Here is a 22500-nt window from a genome sequence, read left to right as displayed (position 1 = left end):
CCGGAGCAATCGCAGCTCGTCCACCAGCACTCGTATGATTGCTGAAATGTGAATTAAATTGATTGTACGATGATTGCGAAATCAGTGTAATGTTGCCTACGCCCAACAACGTTTTGCGTTGCCGTTTGCGTTCGTGAACCAAGACCACCACCACCACCACCACCACCGGGCAGAAGATGATTGTAATGGAAATTGTGTCCGGGAGTCTCGACCGCCATCACTCTCGACTGTCAATCTTCCGGTTTGCCGGCACGACATCGGGCCAGGCTCTGGCTCCTTTGGTAGTTTCTTGCACGATGGCATATGACTCAGGACCTGCAACTGATCTGATCGTGCTAGCAGATGTGAACTCTGTGGGGGACCGTTTACTCTTATGCCACCTTTATATGGATGCTGCGAGAAGTTACATAAGCACAGAGATTGCCGGCCACTTGCTGCGGGGGTGTTACTATTCCACTTCCGGTCCCCTCAGCAGGGCAGTGGTCACCGAATGTGCTAAGCAGAAGCAGAGCGATGATTGTTTGTTGTTTTGGTTGCTATTATGCTCATGGATACATAATAGTACGTGGTCGGGTGTAATCTTTTGTTGCTTTGAAAGAAGAAGTGAAATCAGACATCATCTCGCGCTCGTAGTTGCGATGTGTCTTATGGGGAACTTGGAATTTTGAAAGAGAGATGCTCTCTACACTCTTTCCCCCCAAAAGCATAAAACAATGGAAGTGAAATTTCAACAATTACTCGCTGGACTTATTAGCGACCCAAGTGACGAAGCGACGATCCGGAAGCGCACATCGCGCCACTGGCTGATGAGAGTGTCTCAAGGCTATAACGATCGTAGTGTTAGCATCGCTGCGACCTGCACCCCAAACGGCCTGGGAACACGCAATGTTTATATGTCGCTCGGTCGCTGGTGTTTACTGATTCCAGCTGCATGATACAACCCCAGAGGCCAGTGGGGTAGCGATGGGAAGTTTACGAATTAATATGCCCAACATGTGAAACGCAGCAGCAGCATGCAAGAAGCTTGCTACTTGTCGCCCTCCAGATAACAATGCGCAGCTTACATAAACCGTCGCGCTCCCTTTACGTGCCACTTGATGCGCACTGTGACAACTTGGTTTTGTTCGATAATAACCCGTTCGATGAATAATATTTTATGCAAAAAAAAAATTAGCCGCACGGTGGTTTAATGCAATTGATCATGCAAAATGCATAACTAGCCTCGCTTCGGCTCCCGGTTAAATGCTCCATCAGCCACCGTGGACTCGTGATCGGTGTTATTAGAGCGGGCTAGTTTAGTAGATCTATTGCTGCTGCATTGCTCTCGGCAAACGAACGGGCCATGATTTACGCAAGGCAATTTTTGAAAGAAATGTGGCAAAAACGATCATCTTGCGTCGCCGTCCTGTGCCAAGAGTTAGCAGGCAAGCGCATGAATGCTGTGACAGTTTGACAGCAGGTTGGCTTATTAGTGGCTTTAGCTTTTTTGAGATCATTACTAGCACACACTAGCTCCCGGTGCCTCCTGAAAACACGATCTCTGTTGTGCGAGTCACACTAAGCCAACAGGAAGGATTGAAAGTGAAATCGTGGCATCACGAGAAGGCACTGTGCTCTTTTCTGCAGCTGTTACCTTCATTTGCGGTTACGCGATCGTACCGCCCGGTATGTGATCGTGTTCCAAGATCACACTCGTGAGTGTAGGGATTCCGATTGTTTGCCAAACCTCCCGAGTGCCACGTCGTCTTCTGCATAAGAAATCCGTCGCATTTGTCTTCTGCCAACCGTCTGGCTCTGGCACAATAATCGACGATGATCGACAAGAAGACAAATTGTGTGCGATCGAGGTCGTCGAGTGTGTACAGTGCCCTAAATTTAACCTCTCTCTCTCCCTGTCTGTGATGCTAAATGTTTTATTCAACAGCAGTAGCAGCAGCAGCAGCAGCAGCAGAAACTCTCAAGAAGCGATCGAGACTGTTATGCATACCCGTACTCTCGTCGTCCGTCGATCCATCGTTCAACTTCGAGTGTCCTTGGGTGGTGCAATGTCAACACTACTGTTTAACGAGCGTTTCGGATGGATTGATCATACTTTTCAATTGCGACATGAAATGTGTGGAAAAAGGGGGAATTACAAAGGAAATCCCGCCACCAGGGTTGTTAACGACCCTCTAGTTAACGCGTTTGTCGACACTTCTCCAGATAAAGTGTCGTAAAAATCCAATTTCTCTCAACATATTTTGGTAAACAAATACCCACCAGTACAACAAAACAGCCAAGAGGTCAAAGCCACACTGAAGAAATGTTAAAAGAAAATCGCGCGCGCGCCAAACAGTCACAATGGAAATTTTTGTAGGGAGGCAAAGATGGAAATGAAAGTGCAGCCACAACGGCCGTGCTTCTCACGGTTGCGGCCGGAAAAGCGAAACCCTCCCCGGACTGCTGCCATATGGCCGGGGAGCAACTGAATGGCTTGAATACAGAGGAGTGAATTTTCCTCCACCACGAGAGCTTTTTCGTTCGCTCAAGAAGACCCCATAGCCGAGAAAAATGGAATTGATTGACAATTAGTTGGCATTTTTCGTCGGTGTTTTTTTTTCGCCACCCCCTTGAACTTTCTTTCTGACCCGGGCGGGGGCGGGCCACACCACCATCTTCTGTTCCGTCTAATAACTCGAGTTTTATGGTATTTTTATTTGATAAAATTTTGCTTTGTCTTGGCGGCGGCGGCGACGGTGGCGCATTGCAACCGTGTACTCTTTTGGTGCGATTTTCCCAGGACTCCCGACGTCGTGATCGTCGGCATCCCTTTTTTGTGTGCGGCAGCAGAAGCCACGACAGCTCATTAACCGCGGACAGGTTGCAATTAGGCGCTGGCTGATGAGATTAGCGACGAGCCGATGAGTTATACCTTTCGTTGCTGCTGCTGCTGCTGCTGCTGCTGCTGCTGTGGTGCTGTCGTTACCTTACCAGAAGATCGCAGCTATTGGCGATCTTAGGATCGATGTTAACGCCGTGAAAGAGATCACATCTTGGTTTTGCGGGTGTTTCCTCAGCCACCCCTATTTTTGACGCTCCGGTTGCTGTCAAAGAAAGTGATCTCTCTCGCTGTCGATCAAGTATTTAGAGTTTCCTGTCGGCCGAAGATGATCTACTGGATCATAAACGACTCTGGCTCCTTATCACACGAATGCATCTCTCGCGAAAGCATTATCTTACCACCCATCTTATCTCTGTCCAGTTTGCTTGCTGCCATCCAATGTTCCGGAATTACAAAATGCATTTCCTCACGCTGACGAGCGAGAGAGAGAGAGAGATGAGTTCGTTGCTTCTCACGTAGTACACGTACTGCACATTTACATTCCGTCCAACGTGCGTGCGCGTTCCTATAGCGACGCTTTCGTGCACGTTCCTCCCGCATAATGGGTGGGAAAAACCTCTCCCTCTCAGCGACTTTGTACCAAGAATGGATGCACCTTTCTTCAACGATAATAATGGTGCATAATGAGTGTGACCGCGGCGCGTTAAGGCACACTAAGACAAACAGATAATGGGTATGATAATGCAATCCCGCCATGATGCTCTCGCGGAGCGTGTGTGTCTGGCGTGTTATGTGCATCTTCTTCATGTGGTGTAAATGCTTCCGGTGATCTCGATACTCTCGATCCGGTGGAAAAGCGGAATTTCGATTGCGCCACCGACGTCATTGTTTTGTTACATAACCCCGCCTCCCTGTAGCTGGTGCTACTGATGGTTGGCTTCCGAAAGAATTCATTGACCTGCCCGGTATGGCACCGGGTTACATCATCGTCTTCCAGGTACCGATGCCATCTCGGATGTACGGATGGTTGAGCCTGAGTTCACCTTTTTTTTTTTTTGGACGTTTGTTCGATCGACAATGTATTTTCCAACGTTTCGCTCGGTATCGATCGATGATACGGACCGCGAACTCGCCAAGTCTGACATGACATTGCGCCGCACGTGACGGGACATCGAAATCGCCGGAATGGCGATTCGCTATCTTGAGTAATCAACTTTCTTCCACTGACCTTCAAGCTGTCAATCACCGGCGGAAGTTCTGCTCAAAGGGAAGGAAGTGATACAACGGCACCCCGGCCGGTGTCCACCCATCGAACGTCAGTCTGTCTACAGTGTCGTTGAGCACCCTCTTGACCACTGTCCATGCTTCAAGAAAGGTTTCGTAGCATCGTTCGTCGCCATGTCTCGCCTCTGAATAGCGGCAGGGTATTTCCAATAAAATATTTGGAATAATGTCTTCATCAGTCCGGTGTTTTCGCGCGATCGCAGCGGTCACTTACCATCAGTCCCATCAGACGCAAATTGTGGCTCACCAACACTTGCTCAATGGACCACCACATAATGGTGAAACCAAATTTGCTAATCATAAGGCACCACCGACGAATGTGAGGAAGCTTCCACTGCCAAGAGCGCATCCTCAATTTCCTCCTGCTCGATCGGTCCTACCACCAGTTCCTTCGCGCCGTAAACGGAGACTGACGGGCTCTTACCGGTCGACGGGGTTACGGTTATGCGTATGGGATTGTTCGAATCAAGCGTTCCCAGGGTACCAACAAGGCCTCTGTTCGCTTGCAAGAAAACGTCTTGCGGTCACTCGGACTGGTCGGCGGCTTGCTGGCTCGTTAAATTGTGCGATTGTGTCGTGTCGTGCGGTGCGCTTTTCGTCGCGCGATGACGCGCTGCCGATATGCAGCGCCCGTGGTGCCTGCCGAGGCCTCGCCGTGGTATGATGTGGCCATCGAACACATGGCGCATGTAGCTTACGCAAGCATCTGTCCGCGCTGGTCTACTGGAGCGGCATTGTAACCGGGGAGAGTATGCTAAGATGAGGCTGCTATGCAATGGCCCAGACCGTTACGATGTTACCTTCGGTTTTTTCTGTGCTTCTTCTGCTGGCATTGATCCCGCCAAAAGAACTGCTAGACCAACCAGCACCGGCGGCCTGGCGGTGAAGAAGATGATCAAACTTTTAGCGGAAAAGAGGACGGCTCTGGGGGGGATCGTTGCAGCAACGAGTGCGTCGCGTTGCGATGTATGCTTCATTCGATTAAGCTCATTTAGTCGCTTCCCGTCATCTGCTGCGCGCAAAACCGGATTCCTAGCGGGTCTTTATGGTGGGGCCCACCGGGTGGGTGTCTTGTGGGTTGTGGTGAAGGTGAAGAAGATGGTCTTTGAATTGGCCAGTGCGCGGACATGTGCAATCCACCACCCCTTCGCCCAACGCACGATACACCCGACTCATCTAATGAGCCCTCAATTGGAAGGTGTTCTACCGTTCTTCCTGGTTGTCCTCTTCCTTTTACTGACTCGAATGGGGAGGTGTGTGGAAGGCGAGGTGTTTAAAGTAATGCCAAGATGTAAACTCTGGTGTTTTCCTGCTTCTAAATTGATTTCATTCATGGTTTGAACGAGTTTTGCTCGCAGAAGACTCTCATTGATGGTGGTTGCTGGTGTTCAACTCTTAAAAGTCTTAAACTACTTCTTAAATGAACCCAAAGTATTTCTTGAATTTTGAATATTTTCAAAGTCTAACTCTAAGTGTGAAGACAAAATTCCACAAACCTTGCTTTGGTTTCTTACTCTTCGAAGCCTCAAGCCAATCAAAACTGGATTAATCGAGCATCTGTTGGCCTCCAACCGATTCACATCATCCTTCCGATCCGATCTCGAATCCCGTTCGTCCAACATATTTTCCGTTCATTTTCTTCAGGAAGCTGGCACTTCCTCCGCGCTCTGCCGTTCATTGCCATCGATTACCGGTTTTCACAGGTGCGTGGCGGACGATTTTCTATAATCGTTTTCCACTCACGCGAACCTTTCCGGAGAGAACGGGGTCCGTTCAACAAACTACAAACCATTGCGATGCGGTACGATTCTATTCCCCGCCCGAAAAACCCAAACCAAGCGCCAGCGAATGAGAAGAGAAGCCCTGTGTGTACGGTTCATCGCATGAATGGTGCGGATTTAGCACCACCGTGGTGGCCCTTCCAGAGGGCCCTTGTGTCGAAAAACCGAATTTGTTCAACGGCCGCATTGTTTTAAGTGGTTCGAATCGCGTTTACAAAACGCTGTTTCATAATCGGGACACAGTTGCGAGCATGAAGCATGAAACAACGAACAACGCGCAATCGAGGAGAGTTTTTCGAGGTTGGCCTAGCTTCCCTTTAGGTTATTGGCTTCGATCAGGGGTCCCCTATCAGTAATGGCCGTTACGGCAGCCCCAGTGTCGCCGAGGTCCGTTTTGATTAGCTGATGAGAATTGTAATCGTTTACAATTTGCTGGAACATCGGCGCAAAAAGTTACTCTCCCGGGGCTAATGATAGGCAAGCCAGTGACAAGATCCGCAAGACGCTGTCGAGCAAAACTGGTTGTCACGTTTCTTTTTTACTTCTTTTTTTTTCTTTCGTTATCACTGATAAAGATTGATGTCACAGCGAGCTGTACTCGCTCCGTTATCAGCAGAAGAGACAGTGGAGCGTTGCTTGTTTGTCAACCGATGAAGATTGTCTTGTGAATGGGGAGGACGACTTCTAGACCGTTGTTGAGGGTATTTCTAGTGTCGTTTCAACCGTATCCGCAAGACCATCGAATGGTCCAGATCACACGGGTAAGGCTCGGTGACCTCGCGTAAGTAGTGGACTGAAGCGACCTGCAAGTTCATTTTCTATCCATTGCACTCTAGACTCGCCAGTACGTCGCCGGAAGAAACCGAGTGATAACAGAAAGAGCGAGTCAACGCTGAGTAATCTCCAAGCAGCAGAAGCGCAAGTGGTGTATTTGCCCATCAGTCTAGCGAGCTCTTTTTTCTGCGAGCATCCCAGCTCAACGAGCCCACTTGTCGATGAGTCAGCTCATCTCTGCTCATTGGCCAATAAAACACAAACAGAATCTTAGTGGCAATCGGGGTTACCTACAGTTTAAGGAGCTGATTGTGCTTCGCAAAAGATGCAAAGTAGATGTAGAGAGAGGCGCGTTGATAGCAACGTGCGGGGGGTGCGGTTGTGCTTGTTGCCGAGTCCAAGCGAACGGCGTGAGTCATCGTGACGATGATCCAGCTTCCTGCGTGGATGAGTAAGCGGTCTCTTCGTTGCGATAAGTTTCCGCGTCTTCCGTAGCCGGAAGCCAACCGCTCTGGTTGTGCAATGGTCGGGATCCATGCGAAGTGCGCATGTACCGATACTACCGCTGCTTCTAACGGAGCTCAATTGTGTCACGTTCACAAACACTTCCGCATTCGCCAAGGCTTCCAGGATAGATGGAAAGTGTGGTCTGTGTGGGAGTTAGTGCGACACGACAACACCTACAGCGCCCCCGGTAGTATCCTTGGAAGGATGATGAACGGCCCATTGTGGGGGTATCCCAGGATGAGTCATCGAGCTTTCCCCTGAGAAGGTGCCAGCCGTCGTCCTGCAGGGTTTCGTATATTAAATTTTGCTTTTCTTTTTTGGGGGAAACAAGGCAGCAATGGTTAGTTACCCTCTGCAAGGACGGTTTGGTTGGTATCGGTTTGATATACCGGAGGAGGCAGTACGCTGAGTGATTCTCCCTTTTGTGCTATCCTTGAACTTGTTGTTTACGTCGCGGCACACGCGGACCACAACGACGACGGCGATGGCGTCCAGACACGTTCAGGGACACGAGGCCGCCGGCATCAGAACCGGAATCGTACAGCGGGCATCTCGTTATTGGCGTTCCAGACGACGGGAAATTGAAGATTCATTCCAGTGGAAATAATAATGTTTTATGGCGATACGGCTGCTGTTGCGGATTTGTTGCTTCCAGTTGTTTGCAGAGGGGGAAAGTGGCTTCTGTTCGCCGGCGAAATGGTTCCGTTTGATAGCATTCAAACGTGTTAATGCTGAACCTACACTTTGTACCATAATTGTTTAGTATTTCTAGATCTTTTGAATCATATTATCCCAGAATAAGTCTCCTTCCTGCTAGAGATACGGGATTCTCTCAATTAAATCACATTCCGAACAAGAATTTAATCGTTATTATCCTGTGTAATCTCCTGTGTAATCGTGCAAGGGTTGTTTAGCCTGATTTTACAGCCATTCAAGAGCATTGCACTCGAGTTGCAGCTCTTCGTATATGGAGTGCGCTCTTGCCACCTACCCGGCAACCTTTTTGCTTCACTTTACCCTCGAATCTACGGTTGCACTACGGATGTGCTACCGGAATGTCCAGCTCCTGAAAAGGTAACCCTTATTTACATCTTCACTCCCTCCCGGTGCAGTGCGTGATTGCAGCCGATCGTAAACCAACGGATTCGATTGGCGATCCTAATTGGCTCACGCTCGCCAGGAAGGTCCGCGTGGGCCCGGCGGACGAGGACCCTGGCTGGTTGGCATTCGACATGACTAATGATAGGCTCCCTGTGAATGGTTGGCCTCACAGCAACTCGAATGCCGTCATGCCATCATAAAAACCTCATCAACCATCGTCCACGCAAAGTAAGGAATGACTGTTTTGCCACACCGCATGGCGCTTGAGAATCGAGGTGGCATGACAGCATGTGTTGGTCCTTCGAAAATCGATTTCATTCCCGAAATCCAAATATTGGTCTGTTCATTCCATCCGCTGCCGGTGTGTGGTTGTTGTGGGCCGTGTGGGTCTAGCTCGACTATAACCATAGGGGCTCGACACCAGAGTATCGAGGGGGGCATGATGTTGTTTGCTTTTTGTCGCTAATTCCCGGTCTCCGAACAACACCATCACCAGGGGCTGGGCACGTCGTTGTGCTCTGTGTACCGGTGGTCGGTTATAATTCAATTCACCCTCGGTCTTTGCACCGGTTCGACCGTATGCAGTGCCGGGCCGTTATGGCAGGAGGGAACCACGCCCGCGCATCGTCATCAACAGCATCGATTCCACTTCCACTCTGTACGGAGTCCGGGGTTTGTTGCTGTAGGCTATTTGCCGGAGCAATATTTGTAGCAGCGGCTACAGAGGTTTTGAAATTCGCGGAGGTGTACAACGAGGCAGCTTTCCGTATTGCGTACAACGCCCCTACCTCACGCGGCACTGCTGCATCCCGACAGGGCCAGTCTGGCTCATGAATGATGCACCACCACTCTCCTGCAATGGCGCCCGATTTTGAGGCAGAGGCTGTGCACGAAAAGATGATGAAGAAAGTAGAATGGTGGAAACCTGATTGAAGTGCTAGTGATATTATGTAACGTTCGATCGAATAGCGATTGCGAAAAGGGATAGAGGAGTAAATAAAACGACGTGGTCGACGTGATGTTTACAAACGAATGTCCTTTGGGAGACAAAAAATGTATTTTTGAGAAATGAAGAACCCTTCAAATGCATTAATATTATGTAAAGAGACGATTGTATCATGTTATTTGGGACCAATTTGTCGAGATTCTTCACATACTTTACCCCCTTTCTCTTCGCGCACTCTTCTCATGAACTAGTTTTTTTTTTTAAAAAAGAGTTGATCCACTGCGCGACGCAAACTGCAACAATGCCCCAACCTCCACAACATTTCTCTTCCATACCAACCGCACGCCGCCAAGTTACACAATCACGGGGTCCATACGCGCGCCTCCAAACTGGCCGTAATTGGCTGTGCACTGCTGTCGGTGGTCGTAATTGAAAACAGCTCCAATCGTGCTCGCTGTTCCCTTTCGCCGTTTCGAAGTGCGACACATCGTCGCTCGGCTTGACCCAGTTGTGGCACTCCGTTAATTAAAACCATATAGCCCAAAAGCCTCTCTTCTGCAGCAGCAGCAGCGCGTGGTTACTGGTGCATCGTATGACAACCCTGCTGCGTCCGTGCGTGCGTGCCTGTGATTGTGATGTAATAGCAGGTCAAGACTCCCACGTTGCATCGTTACTAGCACCGATGCAGAGACGCGGGGGAACATGGGAGATGGTACTAATCCTTCCGGTAAATTGTTAATGACTGACCAGCCTCCCACCGATTTGTCCCGAAACGAGGGATTCCTTGTCGCCCCATTGCCACCAGGGGCGTGGAATTCCAGAGAGCTGGCGTGGGGGGGGATATCGCTGCGTGAGGTCAGCCCTTCCGATGGGTCTACCGAGGAGATGATTTGATTATCGCACCCCTCTCCGAAAAAGCGTGCACATGACTTACGGCTTAATGGCCGTGGCGCATGCCACAATTTAAAAAGGGCACACGTTTTGGGGGTGGGAAGGACTAACGATGTCCAATAAATGTGTTAATTCCGGATCGAGCTAGTACGGGGAGACCAGTTGGCGGCATGTAACTGTTCCTGACCTTTGGCAAGGTTTTTGGAAGAATGTTCTTGCTAGTCCAGTCGAAGGTCCATGTATTCATGCTGTCCTTTACAGCAGTTGGAATGAGTCCAATAAATTTAACCCCATGTCTGATGATGATGATCACGGGGAGAAGCCTAGGCCTTGCACCCCTGAGATACAGCTGGTTTCGCTTATATAAGTCGAATTCGTTCTCTCGCTTCGTGTCGCACTCCACTCGCCGTAGGCGTCGTGTGTGTGGCAAGATTTGCTTTTTTCTGTTTTGCATAAGCCCCAGCGCACCGGGAGCAGCAGCAGTGGCAGCCGCAGCAGTAGCGGTAGTAAGTAGCTACGTCCAAAGACTGTTGCAAAATTAGACATTTGCACGAATCGACTGAGGGCGTCGACGATGCTGCGACTACCGAATACCGCGAGAGAGAGAGATGGAGAGAGAGAGGATCGCGCCTCCAGGGGAGACCGGAATCGACGCCATTAATCGCGCTATAGTGCGGTGGCCACCACTACCGGACGATTACTTAAGCGGCGTTCAGGTTAGCTACTTTGCTTTTGCAGAGAGTCATTTTATGGGCCCCGTCGCTCGGCACGAACTTTGCGCGCACCACCGGTCATTCAACTCCGAGATACACGAGATATAGGCGTTGTAACAATTCCACTCCTCCATGACTCATCAGACTCCAGGCTTTTCCAAAAACCGCCGCCGCAGAGTTGTATGATGAATCGCTCCAAAATTAAAACTTTGGAGTCACGCTGGAATGGGTGGATGGAACCTGTTTCTCGTCAAGAGCTGAGCCGTTTGGGGCGCGAGGGTCACACTTCATATCTATTTTTGTAAAGCAGTAATTAGAACGAGTGTGCACGCGCGTTGCCATGTTTGCGGTTATAAGTACTAGGCCACAACGTAGCCTTGATACAGTTTGATACATACCTTTCGGTTGGAGCTGCTCGCTCAATGCGACGTCTGAAGGATAACCGGTTCGTTGTCTTATGCTTTGTGGAACAAGCACTTTATCACATTAGATTCCTTCTTATACTGCGTCTAAATTTCCTTCATTCTAAAGAAGTAAAACTCAAACAATACCCAATCATCCGCTGTTTGTTCTGCTCCAAAGTGGTCTCCCACTGTTTATGCTAATATGCAGCCTTCCCGGCGACTCCTTCTCCCGGTCCTCCCCTAATAATACCTGTCTGACTCGTAGAGGATCCACAAAACCCGTTTCACTCTGCTCCGTTCGATCGTACGCATTGGCATTCGCAGACTTGTGTCGATCGTCGCATGCCACATACGCAGTTCTTTCGTTTGTTCGTTCGGTCGAAACCGTTGATTCCCCGCAAAGAAGGTGGTTTTGTATTTAAATGATTTTTTTTCTCTTGTTTTTCATAAGAGACACACGGCACACACTTAGCATTGACATTGAATTTTTCAACTAGACCGACTTTGTGCTGCGAGAAGGTCAACGCAAGAGAGGGAGGAAGGTGCGTGCCCGCCCGGAGTGTCACCACCTTCCCAATCTTGAGTGCGCGACCGGCTCGACCGACAACACCGCTGTGGTGGTCGTAGAGCGATGGTGCGCCTGTTTGGTCTTCGTTTTCATAAATTAACATTTGCTCCGTTCTTTGTTTGTTTGTCCTACAAGCTTTTTCTTTTACTTTTTTTCGACTGGCCAAGCCCCAGCTCACGTGTTTGTCTAGAGCGCGCGAGCTCTCACGCACTTACCGTCTGTGGATGTCACGTTTGGCTACTGTTTCGGTGACAGCGCCCCGGAGGCGGGCGAATTATTTGCGGAAGGCTCTAGCCACTTGTGCTGTAACGCCTCGTATCGTCAACATAACACTTTTAAACGGTTGGCGCCAAAGCGTGTTACGATGCTCTAGAACTGTTTACCTTTCTTGGTTTGGTTTGGCTTTTGGCTTGGTGTGTGGTTCCTTACCTCATCCAGGCAACACTCTCCGACTCGCGTAATGACCGCAAGCGCGTAGTAAATGCAATCATTTTAATGAGTTCTCCAGTGGGGGGGAACACGCTTGGAATGCGGACTTTGTACCGTGTGTTGTTTTTTTTTCCATCGTTTTTTTTTAAATAAAAAAAAGAGATGGGCACAAATGTTGTCTCGGTAGAAAAAAATACTCTTGTGCTCATCAATCAAACATCTTCGATTGATTGGTATAAATCCCGTTGCGTACGGAGGAGATGACTTCACAATGAAGCTCTCTCCCGCGGTTAATCCCGGCACGCAGCCAATGTCCCGTTATCGATTGATGGGAAAGATCTTCCACGCAAGAGAGACGCTGGTTCCAGCTTATCTAATCTTCGATTCGATGCTTGACGCTACCAATAATTTATCCAACTGTCTGTTTCCCTGCCTTAAATTCGACTCATCAAACGGCCTTTTTTTCCGGATGTTGGCGAAAGATAGTGCAGAGGATGTTTGTAACGCCTAGCGCGCGATTGCATGAGCTCACTGTCTCTTGATGAAACAGTGTGTTGATTGGTGATTCATGGTGACGAAGGTCGCCAATGGTCAGTGGAAGTGATTGAGTGTCAAGTGGCTATCGAGCCACGCCAGCCGCAAACCGGTAGTTCCCAGATTTCGGATGCGCAGTTAGCGTTGGGGAACGCCCTTCCTGTTTCCTATGGAGGGAACATTTCAACAACATTCAGAAGAGGGAACCAAAAAAGTTCGTCCAAGACTCTTGAAGCCACTAATCGGCCTAGCGTTGGGTATGTGGCTAAAGTTGCGCGAGAATATTCACGCCGAGAGTGTGAACCACGCTTGTTTGCTCCAGCTCCAAATGCTTCACTTCAAATAAATAGAAAAGATCGTGAATTACACGCGCGAAGATTTCTTCGGGAGTTCCGGGCGAGCTCTCGAGAGCTTACACTCGAGCGTTGGCTAATGTCACATCAACTATTGTGTGCCTGTGGTCTCGGCCGGTTGCTCCAAGACACTCTGCAAACTGTTTCGATAGCCCTTCTAGCCCTTCTGCCTGCAGTGTAAACGCTCTTTTCTCACGCTACGCTACGAGGGAAATGTGACACCCGTTACCGCTTCGGCGACCTCCACCTACAATTGAGGAATCTCGACGACCCGTGAGCGCATCACGACGCACCGGCAGCAGCATGATGCAAGTGGGTGCCCTCCCCCTGGTGGTGATCACATTTCCTCGTGTGCGCCAACGGAACATGGCTGGTCACTTCAAACAGAAACCAGTACCTGCCACTACAAAGCACGCCGCTCCCCCGTTCCATGTCCTCACCACTCCTGGGCTTCTCTTAGAATATCTTAGCCACGGGAATATCAATCTTCCTGTGCGGAAGAAGGAAACTCGTTTTTCGGGTTTCGTTCGTATGGGTTCGCCCGATGGCTTGTGTACTGCCACCCTGTCTGCTGTCACATCATTTTGTATCGCCGCAGGGCACGGCCGGCCGGCCGATGCAGCGATATAGAACCTGCTATCGCTTCTTCTGGTCAAGTTCTTTATCCTCTGTACCCGTTTGCCTACTCAGACATTCCACCTGCCGCCGCCGGCAGCATCGACGGAAAGGCGACCGGTTCGGTGCATTCCTGTGGCCGAAGATTTAAAGGGATATGCGCTAGGGACCACCGTTAGAGCGGGCTGGTACACTTCTAGCGGTCATTCGATGTAATGCGGAAGTCACCGTTGACAACGCAATGACAAGCTGAACGCTATGTACCTGAATGGGAATGGCCTCAAGTTATGGGAGACCATCTCGTGATCATCTGAGAAAGAAAGGTACTAGAGCGTTCCGCAGAATCACTTCGAACGGGAAACCAACACGGTTTTCGTCTAGAACAGCAGCCAGTGATCATCGCGCTGTGGTTTTGTTGGTTTTGTGCCACGCCATAAAATGGAAATGCACCCGACCGGAGCGCAAACTCAATCGAAAGACAGAGGAACAGGACGAGGAAGAGGACAGAGGAATATTGTGGTTTTAATGCACCAGCAGCCACCCTCGAAGGAGCATCAGCATGGCATGAAACTGGTTACGCGTTGTCGCCGATGGATGCAGAAGCCCCGGCATGGAATGAACCGGAATATCATATTTATAACCTTGAACGGGAGGGAGCTAACGTTGAACAGCGGGGGCGAGGTGCAATGACACTGGTCTGCTGGCGCGTTTGGATCCGTTGGCCACTGACCAGATGTTTGTCTGGACGCAGAATTTTCCACTTGAAAGAAAGGAATCTTTTGTCCAATGATGCGCGCCCGTATACGCTTTTCTCCTTCATTTCCGGTCAGTGAAAACGATATGCTGCTGCTACTAGCCTCTAGCCTTTATTCCCCGGTCCCTAAATCCAAACATTCCAACTTTGACCTGGCCTCACTTCTCACTTTCTCAGCACTGATCTGGAAACCTGGAAGGCCGTGGTCGACCCGGCGCCCAGTGAAAGTAATTCAAAATGAAAGCTTCCCAAACTCCCCTTCCCTCATGAGGAGGCTGACCACCATTCCCTTGGTTAGTGATATGCGCTTATGTGTTTTGTGCTCGCTTCCATGTCGTTTTCGGGTTCGCGTGGGTCTCTCTCTCGAGCCGTATCTTTATCATCCCCCCGGTTTATCGTGCCCGCCTGGTAGTGGTGTGTTGTGTCACCGTGCGTTGTTTTTCTACCGCACGTTTTGTAAAACAAATTTAAATACCATACAACTCACTTCAGCGAGTCCCAAAGTCCCAAAAGGGGAGACCCGTGGAGTGCTGGTCAAATGCACACTAGAGCGAAGGTCGCGGGTTAATGCAGGTGTGTTCCGCTTGTGTTTACAGGTGAAATTTATGTTTGGATGATGCGTATGCGTGTAGACAGGAATGATGGGAGAGCAAGGAGGAGCTATACAGAGAGAGCTGAATGGGAGATCCACACAATACGGTCTCGCGGTGGGAAGATCCCACTACGATTGGGCTCTTAGTGTCAGAGACAGGGAAGGGACAATGGCAGGGACACAAATGTGGACACAGCTAAAACAGGGAAACTATGTTGACTCTCATATCGAATTCCCTAACCGATCCATCCGTGGGACGTCGTCACCGTCGACGGCTTTCATTGGCACACAATCGCTGTGTCGGATCGGGCGCACCGGAACGCCTATAAAATTAAAAAATGAAGATGGATCGCGCGCCATGGATGCAAGGAAATTCGAGAGGGAATCAAAGGGAAGGAAGGTGTCGATAATATTAATTAGCATGATAAAATCGTACTATGCTGAACCTGAAATATACGGTGATGGCTGGCTGGCTGATTGGTTTTTGTTTTTTGGCGCTCTCGCATCTCTTTCCCACCAGCGCGCAGCGATCGACGATTACACAAACGTGGTGAGGGCGCGAGCAATCCCATTCGATTCGCGGAAACGCACACGCACACTCTTGAAGGTGATCTTCTCTGGGAGCATGAATGTTCTAGACGGTGCTAATGGCGGCAGACAAGACAGCAGCATGATGTGGATGATGAGTAAGATGTTATTATTTGAAGTAAACCAGCAACGCACCCCAAGAACGGTCACTTCCGGTACGCCGGGCAGCGCACGGTGCTGTGAAAGGTTCCTAGAACCACCGAACACCGTCTCTGTGGCGAGCGCAATGTCCAGATGTGTTACCGTGGTACGGTTGCCCTTTCTTAGTGCCGATGCGATGGCGTGGCGTACAGTCGGTCATCGGCCGCCGTCAAAAGCCAGCCAGCCAGCTAGCCAGCCAGTCTGGACCGCGAGAGAGAGGTATTGGGTGGTATTAATAAACGATTGCTTCCTTTCCATCATCTCCTGGAGTGAAGAACCGCACCGCGGAAAATGGTGAACGCGGTGGCCGTGGTGTTTGTGCCTTCCAGCTCGCCAGTTGAAGGGATTAGTGCGTTTGCTGGATGCTGAGTCTGCTGTAGCTACCGACTAATTACGATTTGTTGGAGCGCCTTTTTTGGGAGGGAAGATTCATCTGGTCGCGGAAGTGAGGGGTGATGGGTACTCCTCCACGCGTTTGATTATGTTTCTCGAGACCACCGGGATCAGCAACGAGCGCGCTATGGCAGATGCGATGCGCGCGCGGAAGGCTAATGGTTGCGCCGGCTTTTCGCTCTCTCCCTCTCTGTACAATGCTCTCTACACAGATCATTTATGGGCATCGGCTGTCTAGGTCTACAAAAGCAAACTAGCGTTTTATGATGGATTTTTGGAACAAACGTCCGTCCGTGTTGCGTTTTCGAAGCAAAATTCCCTTTGAACAGCTCAGAGAGCACCGTGGAGCGCGCTAATGTCTTTTCCATCTATGCTTATAATACTCTACATATACCGCCAGCCATTCCCTGTGTTGATGACGCTCTAGACGACGAGGACGCTGATTTGTTTGTTTACTCCTCGAGCAGCCACACCGCTAAACAGTGATCTTGCACCCACCATCATCCAAAGTTGGACGATCCTAAAATGGTCCTCTCCCCCTCTTGTATTGTCACAATGCGCGGATTTGTTGCGTAAAGTTCACGTAATGCACTGTTCTCATGCGAAAGAACGACGCAAAACCACCGAGTTATACGATTTTTCACTCGAAACCTTCTGAGAAGTCCCTCGAGAGCGTTATAATTAAAGATTCGTTCGAACCTTTTACGTCGGTGATTTGTGGCGATTTCACAGACCGAGTACCGGTAACCCTTAATCAAGAGGATGGATTTCGTCCAAGGTTATCTCGGGGACCGTTAGTTTTGCCGAGGGGGGAAAAAGTATGGTTTCCATCCCACAGACATGCCCGACGCGCTCTACTGCGAAATTGACACTGAGGTGCTTCAACTTGTTGACCCGTTATCCTCGTGTCGAGTCCGGAATGATCCAGGAACATTACGCAGCGCGTTATCGGAGGTTCAAGTGCGCAAAGGAAGGGATCGTGCTGCTTGAAATGTCCGCTTTCAATAAAGATATGATGGTCAATGGACCAAGAGTCTGACGTGCACTGTAAACACCCGCCGCTCCAATAATTCGCCATTTTTAAATCTCCGATCTGACCGCTATGACCGAGAAGCAGCAGCATCGCGGTCCTGACGGTCAACCGCAACCGGGGTGACTCAAATAAATCATAACCCTCTCGCTGATGGCGCGCGCGCGCACCGGTCACAAGTGTCGATCCGGGACCGCGATCATCCGAATGGCGCCTCGACATTCTTGCTTGCGTGCCCTGCCTGTTGGAATGACGTCAGACCATAATTCTTCTGAAGCGTGTGTGCCAAGAACAGTCGAGACCAAACGGAAACCACACCCAGCATCCTCACCTTTCGAGCATTTTGGGAAGCTTGCGGTTTTGCTTGGCAGGAATGCGAATGTGGGAGGAAGCCGATAAGAAGAAGTTCAAAAAAGGGGCGGGAATCATCTTGGAACGGATTTATAATATTCAATTCGCCTGCCTCAGCTCGCGATATCTCGTCGACACTTGAAAACGTCTTCTAGCGACCTAATGGAAGTCAAAATGTTACCGATAACGCGCCAAATTGATTGACTAAAAATACAAACAGTTATTGAAATTATTTTTCTCTTCCTTCTTCTTCCCTTTTACAGGACCAGTACGATAATCTGGCGACGCACACACAGAAGGGGATCGATTTTTTCGAGCGATTTGGTAACTTTATTCGCGATCGCAGTGCCATCGAGGTCGAGTACGCCCTCAAGCTAAGGTAAGTGCCGAGTGGAAGGTCCCTGAATTACACTCCCGATCCTTCATCATCATTGAGTCTACTTCTGCTGGTGCTGGCGCTGCTGGCGATGCTCTGGCTTGTTGCAAATTCAAACAGAACACATGGCAAAGCCGCCAACAGACGGCAGCTTCCTGCCTTCAACGGCGCGTTGGATTAAAAATAAAAAGAAACACATCACGCCTTCGCACACTCGTTGCGCGCAAGCATCATCATGTGCTGTCCCACAGGCCACAGAGCAACGGTCTGCTCTTCATTCATTGTGGCGCGATCGGAGACACGCGCGCTCCCCACACGCACAGAAGGACTCAGCGGATCCTCGCGCTGGATTCGTTGTCGCGTCTCTTCTTTGTCGTCGTCGTCGTCGTCGTGTCGGTGCTATTTCCGAAGTGAACAAGATCGCGTGCGCACACTTGGCACTCGCGCGCCCCGTGCTGCATCCTGTCTCTCTTAACCTCGCTCTTTCCGGGACGAACCCCTTTTTTTGGGGGGCAAGTCACCGCCAAACCTTGAGAACACTCTGCGGTGTTTGCTGGGGATCATCGTGATGCCTTTTTCTGGTGCCGGTAGCCAGAGTTGGCTAAGAATAGCCCGGTGACGCGTGTGTGCAGCACGCGCTGTCTTTGTGTGCTCCCCACCCTCCCGGGCCAGAAGCAGATGTTCTTCTCGTGCGCCACTCGGCGGGTCATGCATGCTGCCGCCGGTAGCAGAGTGGCAGCAGTGCATAGGTCATGGTTTCGGCGGCTGCGATGCGATACCACGCGGAAGCGCACGACGGTTGTAGGGATCGCCACTCTGCGGCTGCTTTTTGTGTGGCACACAAGCCGTTGATGCTGGTGAGAGAGATTGTGCCCAGCTCTCCTGTGCGATTGTGCGTCTTATCTTTCAAACTCAAAATGAAATTGGGACACCATTAATCGATGTCACTGGTTCGGTCTGGGAAGGTCCGGCGAGTTGTTCCGTCCGACGCGACACTTCCGCCCTCGAGCGAGATTAATCACGTGCTCGTTGACGTCCTAGGAATGTACCTTTCGAAACTGTAGATCTCTCTAGATCTTAAAGAAGTTGGCTGAAATGCAATCCTCAGCTGCTGCTAGTTCATCCAAATCATCAACTCATAAAGAAGAACCAACACACTAATCGGTCCTGGTTGAGCCACACCGAAAACTCGATCAAGAAGAGTGCGTTCTCTTCCGTTGAGGAACAATCTCCTGGCCATCAAACTATGGCTTTTGATTGTGGAGGTGTGGTGATCGCTTCAGAATCTCGCGCACAGAAACCAGTAACCGCCGAGCCGAGATCTCTACAGAAGACCACCAGGTCCCGGTCTCTCCTTCTGCAGCTCCTCACGACACACGACCGCCAGCCAGTCAGCCAGTCTTACCGAATCAGGAAACCGGTCAGGCGAGTTTGTGGCGAGGGCATAGCTCCTAGTGCGTCCCCTGGGTGACCGAGGGGTGGATGCGTGTGTTTGTGTGTAGTAAAGGAGCAGCAGCGGCAGCAGCATCCCGAACCTTCTCTCTCTCTCTCTCCCGGCAGTTGACGTAATGGTGCTGGCGCAATCCGGCTCCCCACTGCCCCGGAGCCCGTTTTCGCGATACCGCGGCCTCACGCAGGACACACACCATACGATGGCCCCGGGATCTCCGGTGGCATCCTACGCATCGCATAGATCGTTCCCTCCACAGAGAGCAGAAGCTGAGAGACAGGAGAGAGAGAGAGATGGGGCTGGGACGGTCCAAGGTAACGCCCAAGGTGTTCGCCGCCTTCCTTCAAGTTCGCTGAACCGGTTGCGAAAGTTTTGGCCCAAAACGGACCGACCGGGCGCGCGCTCGATCTCTCCGCGAGACGCCACCGCCAGGATCTGAGCTAAACGATTCCACGTTAGGAGAGTTTTCTGCGTGCGAAATTGATTGGATTCTTTCTGTTGTTCTTTTTCGTTGAACGATGATCGCTTTCTTCTCGTGGGGCGCTTCGACGAAAATGAAACGTCGTTTCGACACCGCTGACGATAACCGAGATCTCCTGCCCGAACGATGATGGTGGTTGATTGGCCGGTCGATCCTCCCGTTTTGCATCCCTTCCTTTACACTCACTTGTGCATGGTTGACCGTATGACATTCTTCTTTGCGCTCTCCGAGGAAATTTTTTCTCTTTCCTCTCTGCCGATCTTCGCGATGTGTTTTCAAAATGAAGTTAAGATAATGGCGGATCGGCGCTGTTTCAAAAAGGATTCCTTTCCGAAGTAGAAGTTAATGTTTGTCCAATATTCGTTGACCAGTTGTGACGTGCAAGCTGTTGGTTAAAAATCTCTCGATGATCTTGTCATGGTGTCACGGTATCTGCGCGTTCCAAAGAGCGTTCGAGAAGAAATGTCTGGTTCGTTTCTTTTCTGATACGCTCTCCGCCACGGCTGGTTGACACATTAGAATTTAAGAATCGTAGAACCGATCGTGTGTACGGTGGCCATCGTGCGTGATTCTCTCATAAACGTCCGTTGGTACAGTTCTAGAACAACTCCTCCAGGTGGAAAGATTTTATCGAAAAAAGAAAAAGCTTCCACTTCCCTCTTTGCTACTTAGCGCGCTGTGCAGCTCTTGCTCATTGTCTGTCTAGTGCGCGGGAGTTCAGCGACCATCATCACCATTACCACCGCGAATGCAGCAGCTGGTGGAGCCGCTGGCCAATGTTTACACAGTCCAAGCACAAGCACAAACGCACAGAATCATCGCTGCTCGCTGCGTTTGCTTCAATTAAAACCGTTCGTTTCATTCAACTCTCCGGGTTCGCTTGGCCCCCAAAGCGATTCGGCCACGATCTCCTTCCCCCTTTCCGTGACCATCGGTTGCTTTTCATGGTGAAGGATGTTTATTCGAACGAATGAAAACTCTGGCCATTGAGAAACTGAAAGGTGTTGCCGAAAAGTCGAAACCACGGGGAAAACTCCTCAGGCTTATTGATGATCCATCCATCTTAGCTTTTGCCAAAAAGATGGGACTTCATGAAAGAGTTTAACAGAAGTGTAGATGGTTCGTTTGCATTTTCTTTATAAATATTTGACCGTTTGGATTGGAAAAAAAACGCAACGAACGATAGTCGCGTTGCGCGTCATCCACGAGAGAGGAATGTCGTGGACCATGACGGTTGCGCGCATGCAAATCTAACGATCCGTTGCTTCGGCGAACTCCTGCTTGCGCATACCGCCTTTTGCGTTCGATTGATATGATTCATATGGCTTGTGTTGGTGAGAGGAACACGTGGCCACAGCGAAACGGTTGCTAAGGGTGGCAACAGGAGTGTGAATTCAATCACGAATCCCGTACGTGATGGTCAAGCATAATGCTCTTCACTTCGTATCTTGCTATAGGGGAATACCTACAAGCTACAAACAGACCAAGCCAGTGACAGAGCAAAAACAAAAAAAAGAAATCGCGATCACGTATATAAGAACAGTGGAGGACGGACACGGTTAGGGTCAACAACAACAACAACAATGAACACCCCTCAATCCCTTCTTCCATAGCCTGGAGCAACAGTTTCGCCGAGCTCCAAACGAAATTCAAACGGTTCCGGTTCGAAACGGTCAAAAACCAATCGATTCATAATATTCCGCATTTAATGAACGAATGTTTGTGGTGCTGGAGCTACGCTGTTGTTCCATTTTTTACGACACTTTATCATGCAAATGTGTGCAGGCATTAGGGAAACATCGCACAGAGGGAAACACCTGTGTGTTGTTTTGGTGTAATAGAATGCATAATTTATGCTCTCTCCACCACCAGCCAGAAGAAGCTTTTAGTGGTGTTGCCGCTCTTTCACTCCCAGCTGACCATAAAACGGGAATAAATTGTGGTGATCTTCCCTAGCATGATGGCCGCCGCCGCCGCGCTACTCATAAATTGGCTCGAATTAAGCAGTTAGTCGTCTGGTGGCCGGTCTGGAGATGGAGGCGACCAATTCAAGCATAACCGATCATATGTTTGCAATTTCACAATCACAGCCACATACATATCTCACCGACTGGCCTCCAGTAGTAGTCAATTCCGAGTCGATCGAGTCCAAAATCCCTCTCTCTCTCTGGCCACACCCGAACGAAGACACCTGCCGGTGCGATGTGGTGCTGTGGGATCGCTTTCATCTTCAAACCGGAAAGCTCGTTAACATTTCGCAAACAAACATAACAACAAAAGAAGAGGCTCGTTTGTTGGTTTCTTCAAGTTCGTCTTCGGAGATACCCTTCTCGGCGTGCGCACAAGGATTGTTTTCAAGATTCAAATGTCCGAACCAATCGGCCAGAGAGGAATGTGTCCGCCCTATTGTTCTCCTCCAGCTCAATCAGTGACCGCTTGCGATCGATCTCAGTTCTTTCTATTGGTGGGGGAGCGGTCGCGAAATTCGATTGAACAGGCGGAGGGAACAGATAGAAAGCCACGGAACGAACCGAACGGATCGTGAGCGGACCAACAGGTTGATGATCTTGGCGCGCACTGTAGCGACCTCCGTGGCATTGCGTGCGCCGTCAGCGCAAAACTA

General features: G+C 50.0%; 1 protein-coding gene across 5 annotated transcripts in view; it reads left to right on the top strand.

Moving 5' to 3' along the window:
• Positions 1–22500, top strand: part of LOC126579091 (formin-binding protein 1-like) — a 55624-nt gene that overhangs the window by 21241 nt on the left and 11883 nt on the right. For all 5 annotated transcript variants that reach the window (XM_050242387.1, XM_050242384.1, XM_050242386.1 and 2 more), the window contains exon 3: positions 17834–17949. In XM_050242387.1, coding sequence (XP_050098344.1) covers positions 17834–17949 — 116 coding nt within the window. The remainder of the gene's footprint in view (positions 1–17833; positions 17950–22500) is intronic.

The sequence above is a fragment of the Anopheles aquasalis genome, chromosome 3 (assembly GCF_943734665.1).
Source record: "Anopheles aquasalis chromosome 3, idAnoAquaMG_Q_19, whole genome shotgun sequence".
Lineage (NCBI taxonomy): Eukaryota > Metazoa > Arthropoda > Insecta > Diptera > Culicidae > Anopheles > Anopheles aquasalis.
The sequence above is the reverse complement of the archived record's forward strand: the minus strand, read 5'-3'. Positions and strand labels throughout refer to the sequence as shown.